General features: G+C 42.1%; 1 protein-coding gene across 3 annotated transcripts in view; it reads left to right on the top strand.

Annotated features, from left to right (window-relative positions):
- The window catches only part of rock1 (Rho-associated, coiled-coil containing protein kinase 1), a 46,102-nt gene that overhangs the window by 28,141 nt on the left and 3,573 nt on the right, over positions 1-14,388 (top strand). For all 3 annotated transcript variants that reach the window (XR_002169318.1, XM_019878977.1, XM_019878976.1), the window contains exons 13-32: positions 1,659-1,707; positions 1,833-1,968; positions 2,053-2,144; positions 3,496-3,742; positions 3,829-3,935; positions 4,466-4,616; positions 5,310-5,470; positions 5,549-5,733; positions 6,306-6,375; positions 6,465-6,568; positions 6,663-6,828; positions 6,901-6,994; positions 7,984-8,072; positions 8,546-8,737; positions 8,822-8,987; positions 12,256-12,326; positions 12,406-12,494; positions 12,577-12,655; positions 13,811-14,069; positions 14,144-14,351. Coding sequence is in view for 2 of the 3 variants with exons in the window: in XM_019878977.1 (XP_019734536.1) it covers positions 1,659-1,707; positions 1,833-1,968; positions 2,053-2,144; positions 3,496-3,742; positions 3,829-3,935; positions 4,466-4,616; positions 5,310-5,470; positions 5,549-5,733; positions 6,306-6,375; positions 6,465-6,568; positions 6,663-6,828; positions 6,901-6,994; positions 7,984-8,072; positions 8,546-8,737; positions 8,822-8,987; positions 12,256-12,326; positions 12,406-12,494; positions 12,577-12,655; positions 13,811-14,069; positions 14,144-14,351 (2,715 nt within the window). In the remaining variant the exon portion in view is untranslated. The remainder of the gene's footprint in view (positions 1-1,658; positions 1,708-1,832; positions 1,969-2,052; positions 2,145-3,495; positions 3,743-3,828; positions 3,936-4,465; positions 4,617-5,309; positions 5,471-5,548; positions 5,734-6,305; positions 6,376-6,464; positions 6,569-6,662; positions 6,829-6,900; positions 6,995-7,983; positions 8,073-8,545; positions 8,738-8,821; positions 8,988-12,255; positions 12,327-12,405; positions 12,495-12,576; positions 12,656-13,810; positions 14,070-14,143; positions 14,352-14,388) is intronic.

Here is a 14,388-nt window from a genome sequence, read left to right as displayed (position 1 = left end):
GCCTGGTGTGGGGGGGTCCCCCATTGTGTTTTTTAAAAAAAAAAAAAAAAAAAAAAAAAAAGTGGTCTTGCGGCTTACGGGAAAGCTTGAGATAGGCGTCCCTCAAATGAAGTGAAAATAAAAAGGAGCCGCAGTCAAAAATGTACGTTCAGCCCTTCATTGAGCGGGACAAAGTCGCACACAAATACAAAATGGAGACATTCGCAAGGAGCATAGTACAGATGCACAAACTAAGCGCATGCTAACTGCGGCAACGTGACTCACTCCAGCTTCTGACATCACTCACCATGCCAAAAATGTGTATATAAAGAATTCATAATAGTAATAATACTATGTCACAATAATATTTTATGTAATATTTATAAGTGTTAGGTTCAGAAAACAGTTGTTTGAGTGGCCAAAAGAGACGAATATAGAGTACGTAAATGGACCACAAAATTGGAACGATACAGTTTCGTTCTCGCAGTGCGGATGAATTTCACGCAGGTGTCGACGAGCCTTCTTGTTATAAGCACTTCGAATACCTCCGTTTTCTCAACCGGATTTGCAAAAAAGCTAGGTGTGATAATCAATTAATAAATGGCTGTTTTTAAAAACATTTGATTCAAAATATTTTATATGTCATGGATGTGATCCTGTACGAAAATACTTCAAACCATATGAGTTAATGGATGGAATCATCTTTAATGATTTGCAACTAACAATGCTGCCGATATAATGTGCGGGGCGACCGACAATGCAACAGAACTACTTAGCAATGACAATGTAGGACACCAACACACTATAATGTGTGCTATCAGTGCTAGCGAGAATACATGAACAAAGTAGATAATCCCATCCTGCGCAATTTACAGCACAGCACAGCATCGAATTGCAAACAATAATGCTAGGCTAATAACTATAACCTATACGGTTATTCCCATCCTGATGGGTCTCATCTCCACTCCGTGTCCGGACGTTCGGGCACAACATTTTCCAAATTCTGAACATCTGACCCATACATGCATGGTCCGTCATAAATATTGTCCACAACCCCCTCTTCCTCTAACTATTCAAACACATGGATCCACTCAGGTTTGAAAAAGTGCTTTTTGAATCAAATTTGGACTGGCTTTGTACACTTTCCAGATTGAGCTCTGCCATTGTTGTTCTTTAATTCACATCCCACTTCAAAGTTTGTCGCTCGCAAGGGTGTCACTTCGGGAAAACGATTCCTTTGTCAAAATAACAAAAGAGAGAATATTTTCATGCTTTATTTATTGTATTTTGTCGAATTACTTCACTGGTGACACAAAAATATTTCATTTGGGATTTTTTTGAAATTACTTCAGAGTTGGCCTTTCAATGAGTTTAAAAATAAACGAAAATGAAAATCAGGAAAAATTGATACAATAGAATTTGAGTTCAAAGGTTCCTATGTTGCAATGTAAAATAAACGTTTCAGCAATGTTTTGGAGCATGTTTGTGTGACATTTCTTGTTTACGTTGTTAACTCTGTGATAACACTGACAATGGTGATCATTTTCGTCTTGGTAATCAGATGTTTTCATACCGTTTGATTGCACGTTGTGTCAATGGTTTCATCAAAATTTTAATCAACTGCCACTTTAGTCATGATTAATTTGACGATGAATTCTGCTCTCTGCTCTCTTCACCAGGACCACAAACACCAAGATTGAAAAGATCATGAAAGAACTGGATGAGGAGGTTAAAGTTTGCTATTTTGCCCCTTCACGTGCATTTCATCACCACGCTATTAAAAAAAAAAAAAAAGACTTTCACCTTCTTGGATTTGTCCTGCCTTCCATAATCATGCTTTTTGTCTTCCACAGGCCAACTTGAGGAAGAGTGTGGAGGCGAGTATGTCCCTGCTTGAGAAGGATAAGATTATGCTGCAGCATAGATTTACAGAGTCGCAAAGGAAAGCCGACCAGGAGGCAGAGAAGAGACGCAATTTGGAGAACGAGGGTGAGGACAACCCCCCAAAAAGTGCTGTTGTGATGTCATGGTTAATATCTTGGGATTTCACGTGACATATCATATTCCCCGCAGTGTCGACTCTGAAGGAGCAACTTGAAGACATGAGGAAGATTAGCCAGAACTCGCAGGCCTCAAACGACAAGATTGCCCAGCTTCAGAGTCAGGTAACATGCCGCCAAAAAATGAGTAGTTACTGATACTATTCAGTTCATATATGGTACCATTGACATACGGTTATTTGCACCCATTTGAGCTCTCTTGCGAACCAAAAACACAACCCTGATCCGATCTGTCTGTCAGTCAGATGAAATAAATGGTGCAGTTTCACCACATTATTAAGACATGAAAGAATTTTGTTTGGAGCCGATTCGACCTTGGGGCAGCACCTTATCATGGTACATAGGAATTACAACCTTAGGTTTAGAGGTAAGATCGGGCCGCCCGAGCCCGGGTCGGGTCGGGCCTTAAAATGTCAATCATTGCCTCGGGTTCGGGTCGGGTCAGGCTTCTCTCTCGCTGACTTTTTTTTTTTTTTCCGAGGCCGTCAATAGTTTTGGCCACGAGAGACCGTGGTTCGCACAACAGAAGTCGCCTCATCACATCACGTTGTGTACTAAACTCTTGCAATGACAATTCAAAGAACTCCTTCCTGTCTCTGTCTATGATCCACCCATCATTATTCTTTTTTGTCTCTCTGCCTCTCTCTCTTATTTCGTAAGGACGTACTGCTGCGGTGATTTACAGCCCATTTTTCAACCCGTCAAAATGACGGACGGCCTTAAATTTTCCCCGTCCACTCTTAAAAAAAATCCGTCAAATGATAGAAAATTGTCAGTTAATGTAACCTCTTCATAAACAGAAATATAAAAGATGTAAATGTTCATACAGTCTTGTTTAACTTAGATTTCATTACAAAAGGCAGGCTTTGTTATCAGAAATCACCCTTCCTCCTCCCGAGTCCTCACAAATAAAATATGAAATGTCGGGTTTGCTTCGGGCTCGGGCCTGCAAATCAAGCTAAGTGATCGGGCTCGGGCCGGGTCGGGCTTAAATACGCTCAGGCCGGTTCGGGTCGGGCTCGATTTTTTCGGACCGATCTTATCTCTACTTAGGTTGTGAGTTCCGTGTGTAGAATTGAAGATTATTTTACAGTACTGTATGTGGAAATGGCGCTCTGGTAGATGTGATCGCTGCGCAATGTTGTGTGCATCCATGGTTATGTTTTGGGGTGCTAGGTGACATTTTTTCCTCTCGTTCTTCGTTTCTTGTCGCTTTGCTGCATTTTCCCAAGATAAAAAAAAAAAAAAAAAAAAGGAAAATCCAGTATAACTATACATGTACCAGAAGTGTTTAATATCCAAAAGTTTGTTTGCACAAAATATAGTGTCCTCCCATCTGTAGCTGTGTAACTAAATGCGCATATTGCTCTTTGCGGAAATGGAGTACATGTGTATGCAAACAATTTAAAAAAAAAAAAAAAAAACCATTGAATTTTGTTGTTCCTTTTGGTCCTAGCTGGAGGAGGCTAATGACCTCCTGCGCGCCGAGTCGGACACGGCGGCGAGGCTGCGGAAGAATCACACAGAGGTGGCCAAGTCCATGAGCCAGCTGGAAAGCTTGAACCGTGAGCTGCAGGAGAGGAGCCGCGCCGCCGACGGCGAGAAGGCCCAGTTGGAGAAGGAACTCCTGCTCCTCCAGAGCACCTTGGACTCGGAGAGGAGGAACTACAGCCAAGACTCGGAGGAGATTCGTGAGCTGCAGGGTAACCTGCTGAAGCCGCCAATTGCAATTGCAAACATGCTTCCTTACGGTAACTTAATATTTTGTTTCATTTTGTTACCCTCCTAGCGAGGATGATGGGGTTGCAGGAGGACAACAAAAACTTGAAGCTCACTGTCTCCAAAGTGGAGACGGAGCGCAAACAGGCCCAGGAGAGAAGCAATAACTTGGAGAAGGTACACTACCACAACATAATGAGGTCTTCTTTTTAACAAAATAATACAGGCTAATAAGGATTAATTGCAAGAAACACATACGTTGATGCACGATGAACCTGTTTTAGGACATGCTCAGACTCCACACTTTAATTCATCCAATAGACATTTAACATAACTAGGTAGATGCTGCTGCTTTGGTTATCAGTGAAGTTGAAATGGACTCAACAGTCAAGTCTTTATCTAACTCTGTTCCTACGTAAATAGTAGTGCAATTAAATTGAGGCAACTCTAATTACTGTTCATTTTTAAGTGAGGATTTTTTTTTCTTGTCTAAGATGAGTATTTAGGACACTACTACACCACATTGGCGAATGATCATTTCTACTGAAACATTAATTGTCAAAGATATCCCCACCTACACATAATGTAAGCTCGACCACTCAGTCATTACTGCAGTAGCTAAAATCGGAAGCAACGATGGCTTTGGTTTTGAAGTTCAGTCCCGAAGTTCTTAAGAGTTGATTGTCCTGTGTCCCTAAACCACTCAGGATAAGAACAACCTAGAGATAGACCTGAACTACAAACTGAAGACCCTGCAACAGCGACTGGAGCAGGAGCAGACTGAACACCGGGTGACACGTGCACAACTGACTGACAAATATGAGTCCATTGAGGAGGCCAAATCGGCCGCTATGAACGGTATGTCACAGTGCCTCGTAGTCTCTATCAGCTACCTCACATACTGAATTAACATCTTAGCCTGTGTGTGCTTACTGCTGTGATAATGTGTGGTGTAGATGGGATAATCAACAACAAAGACGAGTAGAGGCAGGAATAGAAGCTCGGCTAGGTGTCAGCTTGTTTGGGAATTGTTTGGTGTTTGCAAAGTGTCCTTGTCATTTTTATTGTGGTGAATTAATTGTAAAACGTGTTAGACCAGTTTATTTTGTCCATTAAGAAGAGAAGCTTTCGGTTGCTTTATAATTGTTTCAGGACACCATCACATACTCAGTGGGTCAGCCCAACTTGGTGTACTGTTGCGCACACACACACACACACACACACACACACACACACACACACACACACACACACACACACACACACACACACACGTGGATTTGTGTAAATGTTGAGGTGATTTAGCATTTAAAATTGTCAACCTTGACTGCTTTATCTGCGTATTGGGAAAGAAAAATGCCTCCTCACACACCCCATAACACCAGATAATTGCTAAGGATAGTCTTACAGAGAACTCCAATCGTCAAGCCTTTGCAAAATTTGATTGCAAATGAGAGAAAAAAATGACTCAAATTAGTCCGGATTTTTGCAGTGTGTATAACACGCTTCTCTGTCCGTATTTCTAATGGTGTAAATGTGCTTCCACCCCAGCTGTTCAGGTGAAGATGTCGGAGGAGAACGGGGCGAGGATGCGAGCAGAGAGCCGGGTGGTGGAGGTGGAGAAGCAGTGCTCCATGCTGGAGTTTGACCTCAAACAGTCGGTGCAGAAAATGGAGCAGCTGATGAAGCAGAAGGAAAGGCTAGAGGATGATGTGAGTGAACGCTTTCCAGAGTGATGCAATTAGTTACATCCTTTTTTGAAACATTCACCTGCCTTCCTGGTGGTTCAGGTGAAGAATCTACGGATACAGGCGGAACAGGAGTCGAGCAAGCGCGTGCTGGCGCAGAATGAGCTGAAGAGCCGGCTACAGGAGGTAGATCGGCTGCGCTGTTCTGAGAAGCAGCTCAAGCAGGAGATCAACACGGCGCTGGAGAGTAAACGCTCTTTGGAGTTTCAACTTGCGCAGCTGACAAAGTGAGTCCCCCTGAAACAACATGGTAGAATAAAGTTAGTGGTGGAGATAATAATGGCCATCCATTTTCTATAGCTCGTGTTGTCATTAGATTATTTTGAGCCTGTCCTACTTGATTGAGTGACGGGCATCAGCCACTCATATTGCACATACAGACAGACAAGCATTCACACCCGACATTCAAACCCAGGCAATCATGAGGAGAACTCCACGTAAAAGGGTCACAGCTGAGATTCGAACCCAAGCACCGTAAGGCAAATGTGCAAACCACCATCCTGCCGCAATGGACCGTGTTGTAGTTTGTCATTTTCTCATTTGCTGCCCTCACCATAATGCGCTTTGCAAGTCAAGCTGCCATTCCCAAATAAGTGCTATTATTTCGGCTTATAGTGCAACTGCGCCAAAGCTGATCTGCAACAGTGTTCACTGGGATTAGACTTTAATCTGAGTGCGATTACTTGATTGCTAAACCCTTAGCTGCCTGTTGATGACAGCCGTATTTTGCTCATGGAGCTCACAAATTGGCCCTGATGCGGGACCACTGATTAAAAAATGCTTTGGTTGTGTTAACCAGGCAATACAGAGGCAACGAAGGACAGATGAGGGAACTTCAGGACCAGCTCGAGGCCGAACAGTATTTTTCTGTGAGTATCAGATCACTCTGAGCTCCTGGTACATAGATTGTGGGAGTGGGGGGAGTACCCCAGACTGATATTCTGCCCTTCCCCTGCAGACACTTTACAAAACTCAGGTCAAAGAGCTCAAGGAGGAAATAGAAGAAAGGAACCGGCAGGTCCAAGAAGCTCATAAAAAGGTGCAGGAGCTGTGCAGTGAAAGGTAAGTGAGCGTGCGTCACATATCGCCACGGCCTGCGGTCACATGTAAAAATCTCATTAAAAGGTTCAATTGCTTTACTTCCCTCCACACAAAGGGAGTCCCTGTCTGCCCAGTTGGATCTGACAGTGACAAAGGCGGAGTCGGAGCAGCTGGCGCGAGCGCTGCAGGAGGAGCAGTACTTTGAGCTCAGCCAAGAAAGCAAAAAGACCGTCACGAGACACAAGCAGGAACTCGTCGATAAGGAGGCCACGATTGCACGAGTAAGCAAAACACAATATTAGTTTACCTTGTGTTTTGTAGGATGCAGCATGGATGATGTTGTTTCTCTACAGCTTGAGGAGTCCTGTAAAACTCTGACCAAAGATGTGGAGGGTCTCGCCAAAGAGAAGGCAGAGTTGAGCGAGAAGCTCAGCACTCAGGAGGAAGGTACTTATTTTTATTTTTTTTCCTATCACATACAGGGTTTTATCGATTCTTTAAAATGTCTTAAAGGAGACATTATGCATTTCTATAATTTAAAACTGATCCCATCCTTGTGTATGATTAAATCTCTCCGATATTCTTGGGTCAAAATACACAAAGGATTGTGAATTCTAACATGCGTAGAATTCACTTTTGACATTGGTTGAAATCAAAGGCATTTTGAATTGAGGTTCTGTGCCAAATTAGCGACAAATTAGACTTTTAGACCTTTAGATGGAATGGCTAGTGTGTGATGCCGCCACTGGCTCATTTAACCATATGCGCAAGATTTACATGGTTGTTTAATTTCACATTTCATGGTTAGGCAGGCTCACAAAAGACCCAACTATCAGCATACAAGTAATTGAAACAACAATTTTCTATCATTTCTTCAGATTTTGTCCCCTTTAAATTAGCTTTTTGTCGCTCAGTTTGCAAACATCACAAGAGCCGTGATTGGTTGTCACGTGATATCATTTTCAGTCGAGAACAAGTGGAAGAATGTGCTTTAAAGGTGTTAATTGTACATGAAATATAATGAAGTTATCAAATTCTTTTAGAGATAAACGACTAACTTTATAATGCTGAAAATGGAATAGACTTGCATAGTATCCATTTAAAAATGACACAAAATCCTTCAATCTGGTCTTTAAAATGACACGTTTGTTATTTCTTATTTGACACACAATCAGTCATGACTGATAAGGTGATTTTTAGGTAGTTTCGTTACTGTTTTGTACAAAGTATCCAAAATAAGAACATAACTCAACTTCTAGTGTGTTAATATTGTGAATGAGAGGACTAAAGTTGAGCAATGTGGACCCTATAAGAGCTGTCATTTTGCCGGTTTTCAAACTTTGATGTGTTGTTACTCAATGTATGCAGATTGACAATGCTCCTGGCCTCTTGAGAATTTCAAATAAACATACATGTGCGGTCCGCTATGCTTTCAGAGTATGCCACTCAGAAGGAGGAGATTACAAATGCAATCAAGGCCAACTATGAGAAGGTCCTCCACACAGAGCGTACGCTGAAGACGCAGGTAAGGATGCATCTATTTTTTTTGAAGGGGGGGGGGGGGGATGCACATGAAACAAGAGCCATGACGTTTCATTCAGACTGTGGTGAAAGACTTGTGGAACCCTCTATCCAAACACTCAACCAGTTGCCCCTCTATTTGTGATTCGGACATTCATGTCCCTCCCAAAACCACAGATCGGCCAAATTCAGCGTTGACCGAACACACGTAAGGATTTGCGATCAGAAATATCGAGTAGGTTTAACATTCCCAATTGTTGGCCTGGATTGTTTACCAAATAGATTAGGGAGAGGAGGAAAAAAATCACTCAAGACACACATCGGTCGCTGAGTATAATTTCTGAAATTGGGCCTTTGATCAGGAGGATGGGGAAAAGGCTCAAAATGTCAGTGTGTGCGCGCGTGTGTGCCTCTCCGTGATGTTAACACAATTATTTGGACATTCCCAACCTGTTTGCCTGTCTCATAATCCATCAGGCGGTGAACAAGCTGGCAGAGATCATGAACCGCAAGGACATGAAGCTAGACCAGAAAAAGAAGGGCAGCACTGCCGACCTGCGTAAGAAGGAGAAGGAGAACCGCAAGCTGCAGCTGGAGCTCAACCAGGAGAAGGAGAAATTCAACCACATGGCCATCAAGTATCAGAAGGAGCTGAGTGAGATGCAGGCAGTCAGTTCACAATTTCATTGTATTATTTTCTTGAAGACAGGAAATGATATTATTAAAGTGCACCGTCACTCTCCTCCCCCGCAGCAACTGGCCGAGGAGTGCACGTACCGCAACGAGCTCCAGATGCAGCTGGACAGCAAGGAGAGCGACATCGAGCAGCTGCGCGAGAAGCTGAACGACCTGCAGCAGCGCATGGACAACTCCAGCATCACAAGCTTGCTGACGGACGATACGGACAGCAACATTGTGGGTAAGTACGCGTGCGGGTAAGCCAGCTGGAAGGCTCTACTGTGAAGCACTGAAGCCAAGTACAAAACTCCATTGCTGTCTGTTTGTTTGTTTTTGTGGGAAGTGTGGATCTTTGAATTTGACAAAACATTTCAAAGGCCAAGGCCAAACCCCAATCAGCAATCCCAAAAAACAAAGAAAAATTATACAAGACAAGGCAAAATCAATATTTTGCTTTTTCTTTGGATTTCTGAACCCATTATCATTTCACAAGTTTATCAGCTGTGATAAATGAAAGAGGAAAACGGTGAACAACGGCTAGAACTAAAACAGGAATTCATCAAAGGTTAGGTTCACTTTATCGGTTTTCGTTTTTCCCATTGCATACTTGTATAAATTCTTATGGCCCATAGTATGTTCCGTTTTATGCTGAACAAAATCATTTCCTAATGTGAATTTAAAAAAATGAATATGAAGTAGCACGCTGGTCTACCACACGAAAAAGCCAAAGGAAAAGCTAAAGTTTGTACAAGGGTCATTCAAAAAATTCACCTTATGGTGAAATTTTTTGGTATAAGGACTTCTAATACAGATTGAAGCTTCCTTTTTTGTTTTTGTTTTTTCCTCTCACCGTGGTCTCCCAGTACTGTCACACACTTTTCCCATCTGTGCACAAGCTTCCCCATTCCCTCAAAGTAAAAATCTTTGGACTGATGTCTCAGCCAGTCGCTCACAACACTTGATTTCATCGTCACTTTCAAACTTGGTGCCTCTCATCTCATGAACGCTTTTAAGGGACAAAACCGGTGAAAGTCTGAACGGGGCAAGGTCTGGCCTGTAAAGGAGATGACTGAGCAGTTCCCAGCCCAGCTCGTTGATGGTCTGCACCGTTTGGGCTGCTGTGCAAGGTCTTGCGTTGTCATGATGCAAGATGACTCCTTCTGACTGATGGCTCCTGCGTTTGTTCTTTGTCTTTCTTGACTTGATTCAGCATTTCACAGTATTTGGCACGAAGTTTGAAAGTGACGATGACGTCAAAAGTGTTGTGAGCGACTGGCTGAGGCATCAGTCAAAGGATTTTTACACTGAGGGAATATGGAAGCTTGTGCACAGATAGGAAAAGTGTGCGACAGTGCTGGGAGACTATGTTGAAAAAAAAGTAAGCTTCTATTTGTATTAGAAGTCGTTATACTGAAAAATTCACCTTATTTATTGAATGACCCTCATAGTTTATCTTCTAGATGCTCATTGAATTTGGGTCTCAATTTACTGAAATCACGTGTGAACTTCGTCTGCATTCAACTATGTATTAGTCATGTTGTGTGTAAACGAAAATATCTGTTTACCAAGCAGTAGGCTTAGATTGGATAAAAAGAAATGACAGGTTCTCTACGTGTTTACTTTTCCAGTATGGTGTTTTTTTCCACCAGTGTAATGAGCGACGACAGATTCCGTCTCAGTTTTCCTTGAAATGATGCCTGTGGTTAAATCCCTCTCTCTCCATTTCCCCTTCACGTCTAGTCCGCGCTCTTCCTCTCTTTGTAACTTCTATTCCTTTCCCTCTGTGAGTAACCGAGCGGACGAGCTCCCCCTCTTGCCTGGCCTGTACGTGCTGCAGCTGCTGTTCTGTTGTGGTGCTCTTTCGTTGGTTTCCTTTTTAGTGCTCTTTAGAAACCTTTGAATTGAATCCTGAATGACGAGAAAAATGTTTCTGACTAGGCTTTCAGGGGAAGTAAACCCCAAAATTTTCTTGACGATTTTCTGTTTTGTGCACCTCCACTGCTGTAAACACCACATTCTGATGAATATTGCATTTGTGGGATACGAGTTAAGCAGTAAAATCCAGCCCTTTTGGTCCATCTCAGGGGGCGGCCATTTTGGCAGTTGCTGTCAACTGAAAATGACATCACAGTTGCTCAGGGCAGAGGTAACGAGCAATCGTGCCTCAGCTTCAGAAAAGAGGTGAGCCGTGATTGGCTGTTACCTGAGACCTGAACAACTGTGATGTAATTTTCAGTCAACGGAAGCAACAAAATGGCCGCCCCCTGAGAGACGAAAACGGGTGGATTTGACTGCTTAACTGATATTCCACAAAAGCAATATTCACCAGAATGCCGTGTTACACTTGCGGAGGCGTATGGAACATATTACTGTCAACAAAAATTGGCGTTTGACTTCCCCTTTTAAAGTAAGTGGGATGGTTCCAATATGTGATGATCACCCAGATTTTCAAATCCACCACGCTAGCTCATGAGCCTTCAAGGGCTTTTTGGTTTGTTTTTTTATTTAATTTGTAAAATCAAAAGCACTGTTTTACTCAAGCGCTTAACACTTTGGTTTTCATTGGCATGCTGAAACAGAAATGTTACTAGGCCTGGAAGAATTCCCCCACACATAATACACCTCACAATTTAGGATGGATTTACAGTGCAGGTCCACCTGCCCAATTCCCACTTATCGTTAATGGCACTGGTATCCGATGTTTTTTTTCTTTAAACTATTTCTGTGTACGTTTCTAGTGACATACAACCACTCATGTGCATCAACCTATTTGTGCAAACACCCAATTGCACATGAGCACTTCCACAAATATAGTGAAGACATGGAAGTAGACAACACTCCTTAAATGAGAAAATGTTAAATGTTGCACAGCATTTCGCTGACCTGAGTTGACTCTTTTTCCCCACATTGATTTAAATGAGGCGAACATCCACTTCATTGTCCACTGGTTGCAATTTTTTTTCTTATTTAATGAGGAACACACATCTAATGGTCCATAGTTGGACCATATTTGTTCTTTTGGTATAGTTTTATGGCTCTCGAGGAACTGGAGTTCCCTACCCCTGTTTTAGAGCAAACCATCTTATTTGTGTAGCTTAAACCATGCAGCGTAAATCCAGCCTCAGTCCTGTTGGTTTACTCTTCCTTTGCAGTTTGTGACTTTTCAGCTGCATGCCCTGTCTTATGCTCATTTATGTTTCCAGTTCACAGCCTGAGCAATCCAGCAAGTCAAGGGAAATAGTGTACTGATGACAACAAAAGTAGCCACTGCAGCTTTTGTTTTTCGCGACATGCTGTATTTCGTAATGTATCGATTGTCTTCTCTTGCATGGGGTATCTTAACTCCTCTCTTGTTACCGCCTCAAATGGGGAAAAGCTAAAGCTGGCATTTAATTAACCTTTTTTTTGTTTCTTCCACCCAACTTAAGTTTTGCATGGCCCGCTTCAACGCCGCCTCTTAATCCGTACGTTTGGCGTGTAACTTTCTCCCATCTACGCTCCTTTTACAGAATCCAGACTGGAAGGATGGCTGTCTATTCCTAACCGCACAAATATCAAGCGATACGGATGGAAGAAGCAGGTATTTGCACTCACACCGCCTCAAAGGAGTTGTTCCCCGTCTTGGGCCGTCTCATTGCCTTGTCACTGTTGTGTTGCAGTATGTTGTGGTGAGCAGCAAGAAGATTTTATTTTACAATGATGAGCAAGATAAGGAGCAGTCCAACCCTTCCATGGTACTAGATATCGAGTGAGTCACTTTGAGAGTAACCAAACATATGTAGAATGTTAACAGTGGTCTGGAGTTCTGATAGTTGGCTATCTCCCTGCAGCAAACTTTTTCACGTGAGACCAGTGACACAAGGAGACGTGTACCGGGCCGAGACTGAAGAGATTCCAAGAATATTCCAAGTGAGAGGAGCCCTTTCCTTTAACCCCCCGCGCCTTTTTTTCTTTTTTTGAGAGAGAGACTCAGTCTTTTTTTTTTCTTTTTAATCAATTTGCATGGTTATTTTTGTCAATGAGGTGATGTTTAATTATTCCTGATTTTGCAAAATCAATTTGAATTGAGACCATATTCAGTTCTTGTATTTATATATTTTTTAACATTTTAAAATATATTGTTTTCTGATATAATTATATTTTCCTTGTTTAATATCATATTCATTGTGTGTTATCATTGATCAGGTTCCCCGTTTTAGGGGTGGACACAGTCTGACCCATGGGCCGTTTGTGATCGACTGTTCTTGAATTTGTTTTTCCCTAATATTGGCTAGTTAAAATGTACTTATTTTCTTGCATTAAGTAATGTTATTAATTTATTTCTTGCAAATATTGAACTAAAAATATCATTAAAATAATAGATTTTTGCAAGGTGTCCCATAAGTCTCCATACATAGAAAAAATAATACATTCCGCACATATACGGTTCTAACATTTATTTCTTGATATTTCAGATCACCCAGAGAATGCAATCATCCATACAAAGCATATTATATAAATAAAAATGGTATATGCCAAGAGACGTTTATTTTTCCAATGTATGGAGACTTAAGGGACACCCTGTATATACTTTTCACAAATACGTAAGATCATTTTGTGAAGTAATTACAATCTCTAAAATAATAATAATGAAAAAAAAAGAATTATTTATACAACCATTTTTCATATACATCTGAACTTTTTTTCCCAGCTCATACACTCACTGAAAATGACCTTGGCCCTCTTGTCATTTGAAAAATCAGAGCACAGACGTATGCCTTAACGTGACGATTGGCCACTTTCCGTTTGTGTATGGCAACGCGAGTATGTCGATGGAATATTATATAAATATTTGTTGATGTATAAAATGCATGAATTGTGAATGTTGTGATATATTGGATCATTAGTGTTACTCAATTAGTCATTTATTATTATATATTTATTTTTATTGAAGGAATGGTTTAATTTTTGAACATGTGAAAATGAGATGAGAAATTATACCTTAAGATCCCTTTATGGGACTTTGGACTTTATTTTAGGATGTATTATCATCTTCCTTTCAATGTGACTCTTATCTGCTTTCAGATTCTGTACGCCAACGAGGGCGAGTGCCGGAAAGAGGCCGACATGGAGACGGTCCCTCAGGGTGACAGGAACTGCCTGCCACACAAGGGCCATGAGTTCATCCCCACCCTGTACCACTTCCCCTCTAACTGCGAGGCGTGTTCCAAGCCGCTGTGGCACGTCTTCAAGCCGCCGCCGGCGCTCGAGTGCCGTCGATGCCACGTCAAGTGCCACAAGGACCACCTGGACAAGAAGGAGGATGTCATCGCCCCTTGCAAAGGTAAAGTCGCGGGTGTATCGCAAACATTCGATGGTTGGTTCCAGGGTAAACGCAACTCTTTTTGGGTTTTGCAGTAAACTACGACGTGACCTCAGCCCGGGACATGCTCTTGTTGGCGCTGACCCAAGATGAGCAGAAGAAGTGGATCGGCCATCTTGTGAAGAAAATCCCTAAAACCCCACCGACCACGTTTTCCAGAGCTTCGCCTCGCTCCATGTCCACTCGGCCTGGACCCAACCAGTCCTTCCGCAAAAACCCTAAAAGCAGTTCGACAAAACTGAGGTAACGGTTGAGCGGTTTTGTTTCGATTAGTCCTCTG

Source organism: Hippocampus comes, unplaced genomic scaffold (assembly GCF_001891065.2).
Source record: "Hippocampus comes isolate QL1 unplaced genomic scaffold, H_comes_QL1_v1.1 scaffold85, whole genome shotgun sequence".
NCBI lineage: Eukaryota > Metazoa > Chordata > Actinopteri > Syngnathiformes > Syngnathidae > Hippocampus > Hippocampus comes.
The sequence above is the reverse complement of the archived record's forward strand: the minus strand, read 5'-3'. Positions and strand labels throughout refer to the sequence as shown.